Source organism: Rhea pennata, chromosome 1 (genome assembly GCF_028389875.1).
Source record: "Rhea pennata isolate bPtePen1 chromosome 1, bPtePen1.pri, whole genome shotgun sequence".
NCBI classification, from domain to species: domain Eukaryota; kingdom Metazoa; phylum Chordata; class Aves; order Rheiformes; family Rheidae; genus Rhea; species Rhea pennata.
Genome location: NC_084663.1, coordinates 50,884,430 through 50,905,405, shown reverse-complemented (window position 1 = coordinate 50,905,405; position 20,976 = coordinate 50,884,430). Strand labels below are relative to the sequence as shown.

General features: G+C 33.9%; 1 protein-coding gene across 1 annotated transcript in view; it reads right to left on the bottom strand.

Annotated features, from left to right (window-relative positions):
* CFAP54 (cilia and flagella associated protein 54) overlaps positions 1-20,976 on the bottom strand; it is a 146,289-nt gene that overhangs the window by 11,390 nt on the left and 113,923 nt on the right. Inside the window, 12 exon segments of the mRNA XM_062573225.1 lie at positions 333-521; positions 4,285-4,426; positions 4,952-5,044; positions 5,649-5,754; positions 8,089-8,197; positions 8,740-8,898; positions 10,812-10,938; positions 11,678-11,860; positions 12,058-12,215; positions 13,159-13,297; positions 14,319-14,421; positions 19,246-19,415. Coding sequence (XP_062429209.1) covers positions 333-521; positions 4,285-4,426; positions 4,952-5,044; positions 5,649-5,754; positions 8,089-8,197; positions 8,740-8,898; positions 10,812-10,938; positions 11,678-11,860; positions 12,058-12,215; positions 13,159-13,297; positions 14,319-14,421; positions 19,246-19,415 — 1,678 coding nt within the window.

Genomic DNA, 20,976 nt, shown 5'->3' with positions numbered 1-20,976 from the left:
TCCGATGTGACTTAAGACTTAAAAATATATACAGTCTATGCATGAAAAAAGGCTACAGAAATAGTAATAGGAATTCAGTTTTGAGGCATGCTTCTTGCAGTGTCATTCAGGCTTATGAGTAATTGTGGAAAAGGTAATAATGATGCATTCACTCATAGTACTTGCAAGCTGACATAACTTTTGATTTCAGTGACGTTTCTTCCCGTTTACACAATTTAAAGGAAGTCAGAATGAAATTATCTCAGATACTGATACTCAGCTCTGATACTTTTGGCCCCCAAGAGCAGTAGCGGAACTACATCAATTTTCTAGAAGGAAGAAAAAATTCATACCAAATAGAGGGTTGTAAAGTCTTTTTAAATAAATGTGGTAGCGAATTAAGTGAACCCATGTTATGGTCTGTTTCTTCTGGCTGGCCTTGGTGGCAAGACATTCTGTTCCTTCACTTCGCTTCTGCTTGTTTTGTACGATGTGTTTGTTTTTAGATGTCGTGGGACCTTTCAAGATAATGTTGTATCCATCTGCAAATCCAACAGCAGTTCAAAAATTGATATCAAATGAATGGTTATAATTCAAAAGATATTTCTACATTGCGTTGGAATTGACTGTCTGTACCTAAAAATGCAAATTTTGAACCCACTAATTTTTTTTTAATGATCATGACACCATTTTTATTCTGCTTAAGCACTAGTTGAACACCTTAAAGATAATATTTCTCACATCATGGCTAAGATTCTGCATTGTCCTTGGAAACTAAGATGGATAGAGAACATGTTTTTTTCTCTCTCTCACACACATAGGTAAAATACAGAAGTAAATTGCAGTGCTCTGTCCCTGTATTTCCCATGAAAAACAGAAAGGGTCTGGAAATCAGGAGGTTCCTGTATAGCCAAACCCTACTTTTCATCAGCAAGAGAATAAAGGGAAAAGACTATACATAAGGAAAAGACAAAGAGAAACTCTCCCTCTGAAAAAGACTTGTTGCAAATAATACTTCCTATGCTCCCCTTGGCATCACACAACTCTTCACTTTGGACTGGGTCTACAAAAGGTAAACTAATCCCACATTTAGGGCCGTAGGATCTCCTGGTTTATCTGACATTCAATACACAACTTATTAAAAAGCTAAGCATCCATATAATGCTCAAAATTATTTTAGAATGTTGGTACCATCCAAATTACAAATTGTAACAGAAAAAGTAAAAAGAACATTTTAAAAAAAAGATGCACTCTAAGGACATATAATGGCAGTTGATGATATTTGGTAATATCAGAAAGCATTATTTCAACCATTCAAAACTCAATTAGACTTCACATTACTGTATCAGATTTTTATGAAATGATTGAAAATTTAGTTTTTTAGACACATTCACTAATATCATGTTGTTATTTATTTATTGCTTGTAAAACAAAATAGAAATCTCTGGAAAGCTTTTTAATAGCGTTAGAATTTCTACATGAACAATATTCAAACATCTTTCAAAAAATGGACTATAAATTCCAACTCAAATCAAACACCATTTTATTAATCCTCACGGCTAATGCTTTTTGATACTGAGAAAAATAGGAGTAATAATTAGAAGTATTACATTAAGTATGACACGGGTATAAGAAAATGTAAATTCTGTTATGTCATTGTACAGTCCTTCCTCAATGAAATGTTTTTGCTGTTGCCTTCTGAGGCTCAGTCCTGCAGTTGATGGGGTCATTGGTAAAGTTTTGATTATTTGGAAAACTCTGAGGGAAACAGTTTTCTTGGGAACAATCATCTATCTGTTCCATCAGGTTCTGACTTAAATCTCATTAGAAATAGGGCTCTAAATAGTGATCAGTTTTATTTAAAAAATTTTTTTTGAATAAACCATTTAACATTTATTGAGTTCTCTATCCGGTCTTTGTTATCCAACACTCACTTTGAATCAAATTTAAGAGTCCTCTCAAATCCACAGCACAATGCACTCTCACTTCTCTTTTTAGTGAATTCAGTTAAGGCCAAATATATTATCTATGGGTTTCTGTCCTTTCCTGTACAACTGGACCCTGATTCTGTAAGTGATCTTCAGACAGAAACCTGAACATAAATCTGTGAAAGTTCTGAAGTTCTGCCAGCATAATGCTTGCAAAGACAGAGCCCTCATTCCCTGTTTCAATCCTGTTTTTACTCAGTAGAAATCAATAGACTGCAAAGTTTAGCAGGAGCATTCTTATTCAACAAGGAAAAAATCAAAAGAATCAGTCAGAGGGTATGAGGGGGAAGAATTTCTGCTACTGCTGTCAAGACAGGAAAGGTCTTGTAAGGGCTCAGGAAAGCTCATCACTGCGAAACTAAGGATCCAAGCCCAGAGGACACCTCGCAATCAGCTCAAAAGCAATATATTACACTACCAACAACAAGCAAGCTAGGGTTGTGAGTATGTATTTAATACTTAGTAAATAGGACTTAGGAATTCTTGCAGGTAGTATTTTAACAATATAGTGAGCCATTCCTGAATTTAAATATAAAACCATTATTTCTATACATTTTTCCATAGCACATATTTATTAAGTGGAAAAATTATTGGGAGTCATTTATTATAGTTACAATAGTTGAACATCCCAATTACATCGACCTGTTTATTGTTAGCTTGATCCAGTCCATTTTAAATATTAAGCACAGTATAAATGAAATGTGTTAGGGACTACAGACTAAAAAGATGAGTTGTTACCTGAAAGTTATACTTATTCCAAAAAAGGAAGATATAAAACAGTACAATTACCACTATATCACTAACTAATTCACTAAAGCTTTCACTGTCTTAATATATTCCTTTCTTGAAAGTCTACACAATTCCCCTGGTCTGTTCCTCACTCCAAATCGAAAAAACAAATCATATTACAGTAATTCTTAATAATAAACTTATAGAAAATAATTATGCATGCTTCAATGAAATATAAATGCCACCATTATTCCTGATATTTCATTGTCAGTTGTAAAAACAGAATTTACTTTAAATGGCCATGTTGTTTAGAAATGAAACTTAAACAATGTCTTTCAGTAATGGCTTTACACAAAATATTTAGCATGCTCTGCTGATCATTTCCATTTCAATTCACCTTTATATGTTTTGGCCTACTATTGCCTTTTTATGTTTTCTATTCTTTGTATTGCATCACAGAACTATCAGGAGGAACACCTGCAGCATTTACTATAAGAAAAAAAATGATCTGTAATTATAAGCAAATGGAGCTGATGCAAGACAATCAGATTGATGGAAGGTCTTAGCATACAGCGCTCGTTTTCATAAGCCAATCAAACCGTGTATGTTTAAACACTGTACAGTAAGCAGACATCGGTCTGCTTTGCCAGCAGCTGTCACACAGAGCAGTTCAATCTTTGTCAGTCACTGGAGATAACTGAAGTTAAGCCACTAAACCAAAATTTTATCACTAAATTAGTGTTTCCTGGTTTAAAAATAAACATAGATATTTTGTCTCAGTGTTTACACAACATCTGGAAACTATTATGCCACAATTCTTGATTTCACTGAAATTATTTTTCATCAGAAACTTCCGTTTTGTCAACTCCATTAGCTGTAAAGTAAATGCAGAAGTTGGAAATCAACTAGGCAAAGGAAAGTTCTACCAAAAAGACAGTGAAGTATCTCTAAATGATAATATATTGGACTGGAAAAACAGTAAGGAATATTTATCATACTGAATCTGATTTTAGAATATAGATTTAGAATTTAGATAAGTATGCAGGTGCAATTTGTTTGAGGGAGGGAGAGGGTCTACATAAGCTATTCAACACCAACATTTCTTTGCAAAATCAAAAGGAAAATTGAAAATCTCCAAGGAGAAACTACTAGAACTAGGGAAAATTCCATTCTAAAACAGTGTTGGGGTGGGGGGAAAGCAGTGGAGATTGATCAGAGGACCAAGAGCTATTCTGCAAATCCAGGGAGTCCTGTGCGAAAGGTTCAGCTGCTTTTAAGATGGCAGTATGTCCATCCCATTTCCATCTCCCTCTCCCTCATTCTGAACCACAGTCTGCAAGCAATGCAATATTCCTTAACCCACTAATCCACGTACAGGCTTATATTTAAAGACCTACTGTGCATGTTACATAACCTGCTCATGCTTTGTAGAGCTAGGCAAGACACAAGGATTTTGTGTTTACTTTCCAAATTTGACAAATAGTTTTTCATAAATGAAAATCAGATACAAAACATATTACTACATTACATTCCACGTTTAAGTTTATTACTTATTTATTCTCTAATATTACTAGATATAAAGGAATACCAGATAAGAAATCTTTGTATGAAGCAAGAAGATCCACGGAAGCAAATTCAGGGATTTTCTGTTGCACTGTATCCCTCACATTGCGTTCTTTAACGCTCTTTCTTCCAATTAATAGCTGAGAAGCAAGCACAGCTTCACTGACCTAAAAATAATATTTATTTTATTCAGGATCAGTTCACCGTAACATTTATATAGTTTTTAAAATCTGATACTAGCAAGCTAACAATGAAAAATTAATTGCTCAGCATACTACATTTTAAAATATGGAAGAAAGGAAAATATTCCTTTTCTATCTGACAGATGATACATACCACAGCTAAATAAATCATTACTGCTGACAACATAATTACTACACAAGTGATTTCAAATCAGATATCCTCACCTGGATGCTACTGATGTCTATCCACATGCCAAATTCATATGCACACATATTAGGCAGTGTGTTGTTATATTTGCATTGAATCAAAGTAGAAGGAAACAGTGTCAGATCTGTCCAAGACAACTACTCAGACAACGTCCATTTTAACTTCTTCAAAGGAGACCCATGGCAGAAATCCCAGGGAACTGTAACTCCTGTCTTTCTTGTATTGTGATGTCTTGATTGCTTGTGCAAGTTGCATAAGATAACATCAAAGACAAAAAAAGCTCTTCAAAATATTGCACCAACCTGTGTGGCTGCTCTTACTGCAATCCAGGCCTGTGCTTTGTAACCTTCTGATAACAGTGCTTTCTCAGGAGAAAAAAGTTCTTCAGAAGATGTCTAAAATTTTACACCAGTTCATAATTAGTATTATAAATGTATTACAGTAAAATATATTTTGATGATAGTACAAAGTCTTCAGGATTACAGAATTATTGTTTTAGTTAAAACAAAAAGTGTAAAAATCAGCACCAATTTTGTAAATTCATGGATTAATTGCTAAAACTGAAAAACAGAAAAACCTCCAAAACCAGAGCATACTAATTGGCCACTACTTTGGAATTTTCTTAGAGCTGCTCATACTACCCCTACCACTGTTAGCAGTTTTTTGATTAACTTTCCATTTTCTGGAATCTTAACTACTTCTTTTTCTCTTATGTTACACATTATGTTCAGAATCTAATGCTTGTAGCCACCTAAAGTGGTTAGAGCCCTTTATATTTTCCTTGGTGTCACTCATGTTAATATTGAAATTGAAATCTGGTAAAGCATACTTATTACTCTTTAGAACTCAAACTAAAATGTTCTATTTTCTTTGCAAGGTTCAAATTAACACATAATTAGGAAGGAAAGTACTCTGTTTATGTTCTGACTTTTTCCTTTTTTATATAGGAAAATATTTCCTGCTTTGAGGAGGCCACTACCCAAAAGATACAAAACATACCCTTAATTTGGAAGGCACCATCTCATCTGTCTGTGACACATCCTCTTTAACTTTGGCAAAATGCAAATATAATAGTGCTATTTCAAGATATGATCTCCTTATTAACCTGTAAGAAACCACACATAGATAATAAATCTTACTATCAGAGTAAGCATTATGATGATATAGTCTGGCTCCTGTATAAGACTTAGCCAAACAGCCTCACCAAACAAATCATTCATACAGCCTGCCTCATCTACTTAAACTGTATCATCTTTCAGAAAGCCTTGTGATCTTTATTTTAGGTCTTAGTGAGTCTAAAACATCCATACGGTATGCTTAATAACACAATGATTTAAGACTATGCCAAATATAATTCACATTATGTGCAGCAAATATTCAGTAAACAAATGGCAAATATTCAGTAAAAAAAAAAAATGTAGTTTTGCCAAGTGATCCTTCTGTACAGAATCTCTATGGGTTCCTCTGCCTTTCTTTATGTTATATATCCATTGTCAGTTCCCTAAAACACAGATGGTTGAATCGGGATACAGGTCTTCAATTAAACCTTGATAAAGTTCTTCTCTCTTCCAAGAATCAACAAAAATACACCAGGTGTCCAGAACAGTCTTCCATTTCCTCAGTGGGCTCAGCTGAGGAACTCATGAACACAACTGCTTTCTCAGCTCAAAGTTCTGCACCAGAAGCTATACACCTTCACATGGACTATCTTCCTCAGTTTCTGTTTTCCTCCTATGCTCCCTTCACCTTTGCACTAGAAGTCTTATAAACCAAGCCAAAAATCTGTGTATCTGAAAAACTTCTCCAACATTCCTGTTTTCTGCAGATTTTTTAGTCTTTTCATTCAGCTTCCTCCTGGCTCCGTAGAACCCTCCGGTTCTCTTTCAGGAAGTGACTGTCCTGGTCTTAGCAACAAACTCTTGTTCATGCAGTCATTCTTCTGGCTGGAGTCATGCAGTACAGAGCTGCTGCTCAGCTGGTGCAATAAATTCCAGCTTAAATGTGATTTGTGTGGAGCAATATACCAGAGTCACAGAATGCAGTACAGTTCAGAAGAGGGCAAGCTAAATAGCAAGATCACAAGTTCTACAGTTAGCTGACCAAATTTTAGTTAATTCCTAGTCTTGCTAACAAAAATAGTTGTCAGATATCAAGAAACAACTCTAATTAAAAAAAGCCCAAAGATATCTGAGACCTTGTAGAAGGGTGATCCGGAAATTCAGCCCTGGCCTCTAAAGTAAAAAGCCAAGATTCATCGATGTTGCTGTACAGTCTTTTAGAAAGACTGTACCAAATTAAATGAAGAAGGTAGCAAATAAACTTGGAAAACATCACCACAATGCAGTTACATACTATCTTCCATCATCTTGACCACTTGCAGAGGTTTATCATCTGCTACTGCTTCTGTATTCAGAGTTCTAGTTCATTAACCTAAGTAACAGAATACTCAAACTATTAAGGCAAAAATAACCAATAGGGATGGTATACACAAAATATTTACTTTCCAAGCTGGAAAGTAAAAATATGTCATGTCCCCCAAACAGCTGTGGAAGAAGATCCACCAGCAACTAGACTGCTGAGCTGCTCTTGTGCTTCCCAGTACAAATCATGGGATGCCTATATCATGATGGAGGAGGAAGGATGAGCACTCCCACCATCAGTCAGAAAACTATTTTGCTCATATGTACATGATATTAACTAATCATCAAGTTAAGGAATCAATGAGCTAGTGAATAAAGTAACTAGACAATTAACAATTTAGGCTAGTCTACAGAGATAACTCTTTGCTTGCTTACTTGTTTATTTATTTGTTTAGCTAATAAACATGTGAAAATAAAGTTTGTTTCACACATTATGTTGTCCTGTAAATTTGACAGATCACATTGAACCTTGACAAAAAAACCTAAGGTCCAATGCCCAATATATCAGAACTGATTGACAGAATTTATTGGCTGGTTTGGTTCCGCTCTTTAGACCCCTTCTATGCTGAGAAGTAATGCCAAAGTCACTGTCCTCACATCTGTTACAAAGGCATTTCCTATGCTCCTTCTGCCTCAGTTCTTCTGCATGTTTCTGTCTGCCTGGATTTCTATTATCTAGAAGGCCACAGCTCATCTTCTAAAACATAACTAAAAACTCAATTTAATTAATATATCTGTTCCTGGTGTTGGCAAAGAAGGTACAAGTTTGAAAATAAAACTGAAAGTTGTAACTTTGTATACTCAAAAAAATATTTAAATATCAAAAATATATTTAAATGTTTTCAACACTTATTTTACAGGAGAGTATGCAGCAGTTCTTCTATATTGTTATAGAAGAAAAATCACCAAAACTGTAGAAGGTGCTTCATAATAGAAATCTCACATCAGATCTCAGAGAAAAAGTCAAAAACTATTTTCATGTGTGATTAAAGATTTTAAGTTATCAAACAGTTTCTTACTCAAAGTTTTGGTCATGTTGCTGGCTCACTTTTATAGCCTCCAAGAGGTTCTCAACAGCTAAACATGACTTGTTGTTACCCGCTTCAGTTATCTGGCACTCCACCTTACCTAAGAAAGAAATATAGAAAGCAGATTTACAAGATTGCTTTTCTTTTCTAAGATCCATCCTGTTTTTCCCCCCCAGGAAAGCTGAACTACATATTGCATTATCTATTCTTTTGTGGATAAGCACAGATTTTTTCAGTTTGTTTTAAATGTAATGCACAACACTTGCATAACAAGTTACCTCATAGAGCAGCTAAAACCATTAAAATTTCAAATCATAATGACTCCTAATACCACTAAAATCCAAATACAAGCAAATACTGTAAAATTCATTAGCTTTGTTAAATCATTTAGAAATACTTTATAAGCTTGTTATCTTCTTTACTTTAGATTGATGTAAAGAAGCTAATTAGCTTTCAAGTATTCTAAACTTCCTTGGATATACCCTTTGATCCCTCATAACATAGAGGTGGGAAAAGTTCTACCGTAGTTTTGAAATAATTTGTGGCATAATGTACCATGATCTATACATAACATGGTATGTACATACTAGCATATATAAACATAGGAGAGAGATCAGCATGTGCAAAGTGGATTTTATTTACCTATCTGAAAAAGAAGTTCAGCTTCCATATCTAATTTTTTTGTTGCAGATGACCTGCAAAGCTCCAATGCTGATTCTAAATGTTTGAGAGCATGCAACCATTGCAGCGGATCTTCTCTTTCTTCTGAAAGAGAAGCTATTTTTTCAGCTAATGTGCATCCTAAAAAAAAAAAAAAAATGTTAGTGAATCATTTAATAGAAAACCAAGTTGTGCAATGAGTTCCTTACAACAAATATTGTTACATATTTGCTGTTACAATACAATTCTCAAAAATCTAACTGATTAATGGATACAGATAGGGAACTATAAAGCTGTTTCACCAATGTATGTATAATGTCAGTGAGGCTTACCTAAGCCTAATTTAGGTTACACAATACAAACCAAACCTTTCACAAAATATCTGGAATGACTGATGGTAAGTTAACTATAGCTTTACTTGACCTGGCTGTTATATGCAAAACCAGAAACTCCTCTGAGCATTTTCCAAATTCCAAAATTCCTTTTGTACTAACCCTGTCTGAAAGCTTCATTGATGAATTCCATAGCTTTTAGACTATACTCTGTAATATTCATCAATTCTCATAGGGTCTTCCTAAATATGTGGATTCAGCAGTAGGAACTGATCAAACAGTTCTGTGAGTGATTCTGTACATGCCTACATTGCAGTAAAGCACAATAGCTGGAGATCTCTAGAGCAGAATAGCTGATGCTGAAGACCTGACAGCCACACTACATGCATTTCAGAGCATTTACTCTGAACTAGCTCTAGTCTGGTCCTAAGGACTAAACACCCAGCAACAGCTGGAGTGCATGTAGTGCACTCCTGGAACACACCCTTCCACAAAAGCAATCTCACATATTCTGAGGCTGCTCCACAATGTGAACCAAAGTGCAGTGAGTGGAGATGATCAGGAGATTTGCTTCAAAAACACACTCCAGATATGAACCAAAATGCTAGCATTGTCTCACAATGGAATATGAGATAACAACATTTTTGATGGTGTCTTGATTTTAAAACTGAATATTCACTTTTTATTTGAAATATTTGTATAGTCATCTTTGCATATACTGTTGAAGAAAAAATTTAAACAAAATAAACTAGGACTATTGGAATTATATCATTAGCAACAAACTATAAGATTGTGTTGAAATAATACAGTGGGTTCAGATTAACAAATTATCTCCAATGTTTCATATAGGCAGCTAAAGCAAGCTGCATTTTCTTCCTTACCTTCAGGTGAAAAAGGAGCAGTAGCTTATAGCCTTAACACCATTCCTAACCAAACACATCATTCTACCTTATCTCTCTCTAAACTATACAGCTATATGTTAGTCTATCGTAATTCAAACATACCCCGAAAAAAGTTTAGCAGAAGGGATATGGAAACAACCTTAATATTTTACTTTAATATTAACTATGCCATTCCTTGATAGTCAAAATTAGTTTTTTGTTTTTTTAACAGAACTATGATTGTCTTAATGATCTTAATGACTGTCTTCTGTTACTATCAGCATATATCCAAGTTTACATATAAAAAAAAGTCATACATTGTTAATTACATTGGATAGATGTTATTAAGAGGTTAACAACAATGAGAGTCACTATTATTTTGTTAGGAAATAAAAGTATTAGAGAATTATCACTATCATCTCATATGCTTTGATATCATTATTTAGTTCCCATATAATTGCTCCTAAAGAGATGGGATATACACAGGAAGTTTTTACACAATAAGTGCTTTATTAGCAATTGGAAAAGCACTGTTAATGTTCCCTTGTAAAAAACTGAAGTACACGTTAGTTTCACCAAGCTATAACATTTATATATAAACAAAGTCATATTCTAAATCTCTGTTGTTTATAATTGCTCTAAGAATTGTACCTTGCTTATACAGATACACGTTAAATGGAGCCAAACACTCATCTACTGGTGGCTTTAAAAATATTTTTGTATAATGAAAATAATTGGTTTATTACATGTGCTTCTGACACATCAATTTATCCGCTGATACATAAAACACAAATGAAAACCAAGGAAGAATGAAAAGAATAGAATATTGCATTTTTCTTACCAATTCTCATTTTGACTTGTGCTAGCAAGTTGATATGTGGTAGGTAGATATTTTTTGGAGGTAGGACTGGACAAGCAAGGGTACTGTCTTCTATCTGCTGTTCAATTGGTTCTCCATATAGAAAAATCTATGAAAAAAGTATGTGTTGTAAAATTAAATTAAATAAAGTAAATTAAATAGCATTTTGAAAAGGTAAGTTAGAAACTTGCAAAATCCTGGAATTCTACTGTATCTCATCAAAACGCACTGACAAAGAGCCTGATACTCCTGAACTCCTTCACTTCAGTTTGTGATTGTCCTCTTTGCAGAGGAGGAAAGTTCTATGTGTTTGGTACCAAATGAACAAGAAACAACGAACACCAACGAACTCTTGATCAGATTTATTAGTATTAGGCTTTGACTTCTAAAAGCAAACTCCCTCAAATCAGACGGTCATTAAGAACCCCATCACTAGAAAGAAACTGTCACTTCTAAAAAGAAATCTGACATCCAACAAAGGCGAGAAAAGAAAAAAAGAAATAACATGGCAAGTGTGGACCAGTCAAACTTTTCACTCAGGAAAATAAGGCAATGGGGTCATGCTGCAAGCTGTAAGTCTTTTGAAGGTTAACAAGTTTAACAACTGGTAGTCTAAGAGTCTGAAGTTATTTATATAATTCTTCATCACTCTGGGGAACAAATATTCCAGCAGGTTAAGCTATTGTATTAGGAAATATGAGAAAAGAATTTGACTGGACCTTTTCTTTAGAAATAGTATCGAAAAGGGGCATAGATTGCAGATGAGAATGTCTATTTTTGAACTACAAAAAGGGTAAATAGTATATTACTATACAGGCCTCTTACAGATTTCACCAACATATACTCACTGCTTTAACAATAAGTTCATGTGCCAAAATTAGTAAGTTTAATGGTTCCACTGTGGAAGAATGATGTTCGGTGTCCTCTGTTTGCTGCGCTAATATGTCTGCCAGCAGAAGCATACTTTTCGCAAGGGTCAAAGAAGCTGGAGGGGAAATGAATGTCTCCTCTTGGAGTAAAGTGATGATATTCTGTTTGAACACAGATAACATAAACCAAAGAAGTTTCTGCTTTTGCTGTCTGTTTCTAAGGAAAAATCATACAAAGTGAAAACAATGTACTTTAGAGGCAACATTTCAAGTTTATTTAATTCTGGCATCAGCTGTTCTGACTCTACACAGAGATGTATAAAATGAAAGCAAAAGAAGTTCCCCCACTGTGTTCAAACCTGCAGAAGTTGTTTAATTCCTGCCACGGGATGTCTTTCTTGCAGGTCAAGAATAGCAGTTTGAACCATCATATCAGCCTGAGTCTCAATATCACCAAAGGTTTCTGCCTCTAGCATTACTTCTTTTATCAGAGTTCTCTGTTCCACCATATCGTTTGCTAAAAGCAGGAAGTATATGAAGAATAAAAATAGAATAGAAATAATTTTACATTACCATCTTCTCCTTCCACTTTTAAAAAGTCACTTCCATACCAAAAAAAATTACTGAAAATCAGACATTAGATTCCTCTTCCACTGTCACATTGCATCACACTTGCTTTCAAAGCAAAGAAAAAAGATATGTTTTTAAACTGTTAATATTGTAAATTCATCCAGATGTGTCCTTTTTGTGTAAGCCATCAGCATTAGAATTAGAATTTTGCAAATTAGTTGTCCTTCTCATCCATACCTCTACATATTTAAACATCTGATTTTAGTTATCACTCCAAATAGTAACTTCTCCTTCACAGGAACTTTTCAGGAGAAATTAAGACCAAAGTCTGGCTACAGATCTAGACTTTAGAATTTTGATACTTGACTCAGATTCAGAGTTTATATTAAGTTTATAGAACTAAGTAAAGAAAAACATTTTTATTTGTAATCAAACTGCAACAAATATATTCTGTGGTATCTCACTTAAATTCGCAGAAATAAAAGAACCTGGAATATGATGTTTTCATTTATAGGAGACACAAAAGGTGAAAAAAAGAAAAGTATCTGACGTTTTTTAAAAATAGAATAAATAGCTGCAATAAGCTTTTTTAAAAGAAGCATTCCTATTTAGCTTAAATGAAACTTTTTGTTGCACAAGTGATTTATCAAAAGGCAATAATCATTAAATGAACATTAGCATAATGCTTTTTGTTTATATGCTATGGGAAGAAATTATACTCAGAAAAACATTTTCCTTGCTGTCTTGAATGAATTAAATGAAAATAATTGCTCAGCGATAATAAATCCCAGCAATTAATGGTAATATTTTTATTTGTGAATAAAAATTGAGTTCAAATAGGCTCACTTGCCTATTATACTCTAACAGTCTAAACAAAAAAACAGTTATACCTTCCATATCAGCAACACCATGTATGTGTGTTACTAATGCAGATGCTAACATCGCATGACACTTTAGCCACAGACGTATGTTCATATGATCTTGTGCTATTATACTGTGAGGCAGTCGAACATCTTCAGTGCAAGAATCCTAATAATTTCCAAAAGCAAAATAAGGGTTATGGTCTGAGTGAACTCCTTTACTACAAAAAAAGCTTTGCTTAATTAAGAACAGTTATCAGTCTACCATAAATCAAAATAACACAAACATATTACAAATAATAATAATATAATTATAATCAAAAGTCTGCTTGAAGGTTAGATGCATTATTCTTGAATAACAGGTGTCCGTTTATTATTTAAATTAAAATCTACAGAAAAATTGAAATGTAACAAATTAGAATTAAACCAGCTTCTGTGGGAGAGTCCACAAATACATCTATATAGTAAATGTATCAGTGAAAAACATAGGATTAACTAAAGCATTGCATGATGCACAGCTCATGAAGAAAAATTCTAACAGTTTGGACTTAGGAAATATTCTGAGCATCTGCTTCTTACAATTAAACCCATTAGAGAGAAGTTTTCCTTTATTCCTCTCAAAGAGGACATAATACAGAACTCTAAGGCAAAGAATGGGCTATTCTGGTAGTAGAACAGTGAAATAACACGTTCCAGCACCTCACTAGTCATAAGAACCAAAAATGAACGTGACACGGTACTGGAACTGATTGGGAGAGCTCTCAGCGCAGCGTCCTGTGCTACCTTCAGTCCTTCTGCTACTAACACTTACAGTCCACATGCTAAAGGTTTGTGCCAGCACAAAATAAATCCATGCTGCACAGCTTGTGTGTTACTTGTACAAAAGATCATCACTTGCATAGATACATCTGAGGAAAAAAAATGGCCGTAACTCATATCCTGGCTACAGGGCAGGCCAAAAGAAGTGTTAGGTCCTAAGCTCTGTGAGACCAAGTGCAGAAAGACAGAAGACCCTGATATGCAACACAGACAAAGAATGACTACACTGCCGTAAGAAAAACAGTCTTATGTTGTATAATGTAATCCATGTAATATGGATGACTGCTACGTTCTAACATTCTGAAAATCACTCAACACTTAATACAAGCCTTCATATATTAAAAAAAAAAAAAAAGTATACTTACACATACCAAATATTCCCTTCCTTGTTTTTTTTCTTGAAAATGTGTCACTTCCATCCTAAAAATGTTTGCATCTTGGAGAAGTCGAATTGCAGAGAAAGCCAAAGCAACACTGTGATATGGAAGAATATTATTAAAAAATACAAATTATATTTGTCATTTTATGCTTTTATCATATTAGATTCTTCACTTCTGACTACAAGTCAGAAATGTGTATCAGCAGTTATCCATTAGTTTTTGCTTCATTACAATAAAAATAAACTGCACATAGAGCATATTCTGAATTTGCAGCCATTGCATCATGAAAGCAAGAACACACAGCAGCAGGAGACAAGGTTTTGCCAATGATAGACATAACCTGGTAAAAACGCATAAGCTAGCACACAGTGTCTTTAGGTTGGGAGTGATCAAAACAGAACTCTACTCTCAGTTTCGGATACATGTCTTTCTTTGGGATGGACTTTTACAAATTAGAAGATGCAAAAACATTAAAAAGGACAATATATAGTGGAGCGTTCTGTACCCAATCCTAAACCAGAGAAGTAAGAAAATACCCTCCCACTGAAAGTGTTTCCAGGTTATTTGTTAAGCCTTTTGTTAAATCCCTGTGACCTACTCTTACAGGAGCTTAGCAAGCACCATCATCTCAAAATGAAAATAAGTGTCCTTATATAATCTCTTCAGTAAGCAATCATGATATTGAGTCTGCTGCCTCCCCCTACCATCATTAAAAATCCCTTCTGACTCCAAACAGCATCTAGATTGATACACACATTATTAGGGCTGGTGCAGTATTAAATTAGACCTCACATTTTCAAAAATTGAGTTGGGACCCCAAATTTTGACAGATTTCTTAAAATATTAATTACTAGGCTTTTTTCCCTTTATATGTTGTCTTTTAAAAAAATCTCAGATACATTGTTCAATTTTCATGATACATATACATATGCATAGCTCCAGTGCAACACTCTGGGGAAAAAATAATATTTTGAGGATATGAAGACATTTGCAAAACCAATTGGGAAAATCTTTTATTAACAGGATTTTTCCCACAAAATATGCTGCTTAGAGTGTTCTGAGAAGGACTACAAGAGCTAATGTCTCATGGGTATCAGTTTTCCATCTGTGAATTTTTCCCTACATTTGTAAATGTCTACTTTCCTACTTCTTTTCTAAAACATTTGGTTTTCTTGCAATACTGTTTATTCTCTACCCACTGAAACATATCTTTCTAATGATGTAAAAATATCTGAGAGCACCCCTAGCTCACCTGTAAAAATTTTTTTATTTAATTGTTTAAAAATTTATAACTCAAATTCTAATCTATGCTGAAGTCTCCCTTTACATAGGTCTGGCTGCTATGATGTAAAAGAATAGCATAATTTATGGACATCTTGAATCTTTTTCACACTGCCAGAGTAATGTAAAGGGTCTTTACGGGTTCAGGTTCTCTGTGAATTTACTGCTTTTGAGAAGTGCTAGATTAGTTGTCCTACAGGCAAAGTTCTTGATTTATATACAAAAATGACAGAACAAGAGCTGCATTACTCTAAAACTACTCACATTATTCTGCCAATGTATCTTTACATATGGGATAATTAACCTCCAGAGGTAAGAGGGTAGGTAAAATATTCCTGCCATTTCTGATTCTGTCCTGCTTGTTGTTTTCGTGATGCAGAATTGGATGGATAACATCAGTTCAACACAAACAGACCCCAAAGTAACGAGAACCAAAATCATTAATATCTTGCCTTTCAGCTCTCAGAATTTAATCCTTATGACTCTCCTTCATCATCCCTTTACCTCAGTTTTATTCAACAAAATAAAACCAAAATAAATCAATGTTGAATTTGATGATAACCTTCTCTCTAACAATGAAAAGATGAAAAAACCCTTTGTTTATAAAAACAAAACATGCAGTAAGGTATTACAATGAAATATCCTATCTGCTTTCCTTTTATTAAGGGGCATTTTCCCTCTGAAAAAAGGCATCAGAATTAAAATTACAGCAAAAACTAACATTTTTCAAAACCCTGTTTGAGACGCTATGACTAACATTTCTCAGGTAAGATGCAGAAGGTGCAGCACCAAAGCACAGATACAGGCTTTTAAGAAATATTAACCTAACTTCCTGAGCACCATTGTCTCCGGTTAACTTCTGGTGTCAGCACTAAGCAATTCTGAAAAAGAGGCCACTTTTACTTACACGCTTATATATAAATTTCACCAGTAAAATGTAGACCACAAGCCCAAATGTTTAAATATATACATAGTTTTAAGAATTAATGTGTTCAAATAAGGAGACAAGCATATATTTGGATAATTAGACATCTCACATTCTTAGGATGGACACCATGTCTGTAGTCTCACTGAGATCAATAGAATTATTTCTATAAATGAAATTATTCTCAGGCATGATTTTTTTGCAGGACAGAGGCCGTAATGTAGAAGAATCCCTTGATGAAATTTTTGTAACTTTCTTTTGCTGTCAACAAGAGTGATGTGTCTATGCATTTCCTTTGACAAAACACACATCCTTTTATCAGCTAAATCAGAAAATGACAAGATGATCAAAATTGGAAAGCACAGCTGACTATAACAATTTCGCCACTGAGTCATTTCGCCACAGGAAAAAAATGATGAATTTCTGTAATATCATGCAAAGTTTGATTTCTAGGCTGGCAGGCAGGAAACATTCAGCTGTCTGAAGGAATGCTTCATTTGTATCTGAGGCAAATATATCAGCAGTTTCCATGGATGGCAATGCAATAAAATTGCAAAATAGAGGGAAAAAAAATCGAAACCCTTGGTTGGTTGTTGTTGTTTTTTCCTGCTACCTGACCACTCACAATATATAAGGCCCATAACAAACACATCAAAAATTTGCAAGTCCCTAAAAATAATCCATAAAATGCTTGACGTCCACTGGAACCCTTGATACTACAAAAAAAGTTTCTTCAGTTTGAGACAAGGTATAAGCCAAGCGAGAAAACACACTAGAATATAAATGCCTGGCCACTGCACTGAAAACTAGTTCACATACTGGAATCATTTTAACAAGGTGAAGTCATAACTTTCTAGTAATACAGATTTACTGAGTCTAGTATCTAGCTAACCTTGATTTCATCATACAATATCGCATAAATCTGTGTACTGGTCCTTAGCTGACACCACTAAGAGAGCTTTATAAAGTCAAAATGGCACTCAAAAACATGATGAAGTTACTGCTCAATGATCTGTTGTTTCCTCTTTATTTTTGGCAAATTAATCTCATTCACAGCTCCAGAATGGATTAATATTTCATGATGACAAATGTCCCCACGCAGTCTGCAAGATGTTACTCCCCTTTCTTCACTAATTACCTTACCAGCTGTATATAAAATAATCATAGCCCTAATGTCTGAACTTTTAGGAAACTTCTACCTTTTAAAATAATACAAAGAAAATGCAGAAGAAAGACCATGCTGCAGGACTCTTTTACTGCTTTTGTTTCACTGGTCTATACAGCACCTCAGCTGCTATCCTTGTAATTGTTTTAATATTCCTGTAGCATAGCAGCTAAAAAGGAACTCTGCTACCTAAATACTATCTGATTGAAACTTTGTTTATTCTCTCAAGGTAGCAGGCAGGAAGAGGAGGAAGGAAGTCAGTTTGCATTTGACATAGAAGAAAACATTTAGCTTTTTTAATTAGGTAAAAAGGCAAAAAAAAACCCTTGAGACTAGCTCATCTATTGGCCACCCAAATCACCTACTGCTTCACCAGTAAGAGTGTGCAAACAGTCTTAATCAATAAGAGTATACCAACAAAAACAAATAATAATTTTGCTTTTTGGTTTGTGCTTAATATAAATGTATGCTTTACTGTAATAATTTTGGTGGGTCTAGTCAGACTAGATTTAACAAAAGTAACAAAACACTGATTATATCCTTCCTAATCTCAATCTAATCTGACAATTGACAATACTACACCTCTATAGGCTGTACCTCTAATTAACAACTATTTTTACCTTTCAAAAATTTTCAGTTTAATAAAAAATGGATTAAAAAGAGCTGAATAGTAATAAAGAAAATATTGTTAAAACTATTATTCTTCTTACACTAATCAATTTAATATTACAGGTATAATAAGGAAAATAATTCTAGATAAAAGACCAAAATAATGTTCTGAAAATAACATCTGCAAAGAGCTTATATGTTTGTGTATGCCCCATATATTCAAAGAACAGCACAATCGTAATTTTATGAAGTTCCTCCAATGGAATTCAGAAACTCAGAAAATCTCAGAATTTGAAAATGGTAATTCAGAGGAAATATCTGGCAGCCCATATGAATACAATAGTATATCACACTCTATCATTAATATTCTTATAAAATTTATTCTAATATATTAAAGCTATATCAATGCTTTTTAAAAATTATAAAATATAATATTAACATTTCAATCTGACAGCAATGAGTAAATCAAGAGGAAATACTCCTTAAGGACAATAACACAGGGCATTTTAGAACAAAGTAGAATTCAGCAAGCAGAGATAACAAGATCAGTGCTCTCTGCTGTACACTTTAAAGTTGTAACAAAAGCATGACCAAACACGTCCAGACTTTTACTTTAATAAAACAGTAAATCTTGCTGGTTTTAATTTGATTTCATGTAAGACAGCATCATAAAAGTACCTCGCAGAAAAAATCACAGGTCAGTAAGTAATGATTTTTTAAAAAGCAAGATAAAGCAATAATAAAAAAGAAATCCCTGTATAATTCACATTCCTGGACACATTTGTCCAGGACGGTTAAACTAAAGTTGGTTACTAAGAGTTAAAATATTTATGTAAATTTGTAGTCACAAAGAATTCTAAGAAAAGATTTCTATATAGGTTTTTGTATCTTCTATATTTCAAGCTTTACAATGTACAATTGCTCACAGTATTATTTACCTGAAAGCTGCTTGATGCCTTTGCTGAGAAATAGCTGCAAGTTGAAGCTTGGCCTCAATAACAGCCTCTAATTCTTCAGCAGAACACCAGGAAATCTTCCCATCATATTTGTTCTGTATGTACTGCACAAGACACTTAAGATTTTCTTCAGCTTCTGTCAGTAAAATCCCCTACAGAAGAATATAGCATCACATGATTTCAAAAAATAAAGGAAAATTTCTTAAAAGGTATTATAGTCTGTTATGCACTACTACCACCACATCTTGAAATCAATCAGCTTGAATACAATATGCCTTCTCTATAAATAGTGGTGGTGGAGAGATCATTTTGATTTTTGGAGGTTTATAAGTTCAACATGTTGATACTACCAATGTCTTTACTGTGCTTTTACTGTTGTAGTTTATGCTTAGCTACATTATACATTGAAAAAGAGTATTCTAAGGCTTAGCAATATTACTCAATAATTTTTCATTCCCACCTTTCTTATAGCTATACTTGATAACTTTATACTTTTTATTATACTTAGCAATTTAAACAATAAAATAATAAAATACAATATGAAATATGCTACAAGTGTTATATTATTTTCTAACTATATTTTGACAGAATCCTTGGGTGCAGAGTGTATCCATTTGCAGTTGCTCATTTCACGTTCAACCGTAACTTACAGTCTCTCTGACAAACAAAGCTGCAAGAATCTGAGAAAGCCAAACCATATCCAAAAGAAAGTTCACTTTAAATAAAAGCTCAGTTATGAAACTTTCAGCAGAATTTAAAAAGAATTCAAAGGTTTGTTTTGGCCAGTTTCTTCATTGAATTTCAGAGCTCTTAAAAGAACAGAATGGTAAAGAAAAATCAGAAGTTTTAGAAATATTACACAGAATCACAGAACCACAGAATGGTTGAGGGTTGGAAGCAACCTCTGGAGATCATCGAGTCCAACTCCTAAAGCCAGGGTGTCGAGCAGCACAGTCCCCCAGGATATATTATCCTTCTTACAAAGAGCTCCATTCAAATTAATTTAACATTTCTACTTCAGTTATTTTCATGCTACACCAAAAATTTCTAGTCTGTGGCATAAAATTCATTCCCCATTTCTCCAGATGTGTTTTGTACATTATCCTATCTGTAACAGTGGCCAGAACTAGGTATTTCCAAAGTGGAAGCTCTCAAGAAAGAAGAATATGCCCTCAATTTTTAGCTTATCCTGATGTGAAATGGTCAAGCAGGAAGTTTAAATTTTAAGCAAAACTTAAATATATCAAACAAGCTAGTAAGCTGTGGTATGCTTTTCCCAAAGAAAAGTATCAGAAAGAAGAGGATGAAAAATTGGAAACAACTAATAAATACAATGGATTTTTTTTTCCTCGCTTATTACACTTCTCTTTACTTTTTCCACTATGTTGGCTGCATTCAAGTAGGTGGCATTTACTGTAAAAGTATGTCAGTGTTCAGTATTCTTCTGTGAAAATGTTACCATTACCTCTTTTACTTAACCATAACCTTGATGATGCAATTTTTTTCAAGGTGTAGTACAAACTAATAGAATGATTTGCTCATAAAACATTTTGGATATGGTACAGAATTAATTTCTACTTAATTGTAGAGCATACTGCCCCAACCGTCTCTCTGAATTGTTCTACCAGGGTCATCTCTGAAGGCAGATGATTTTATTCTTCAAATCTCATTAGTTTTTATCCTTATTGAAACAGTCATATTGACATCTGTTTG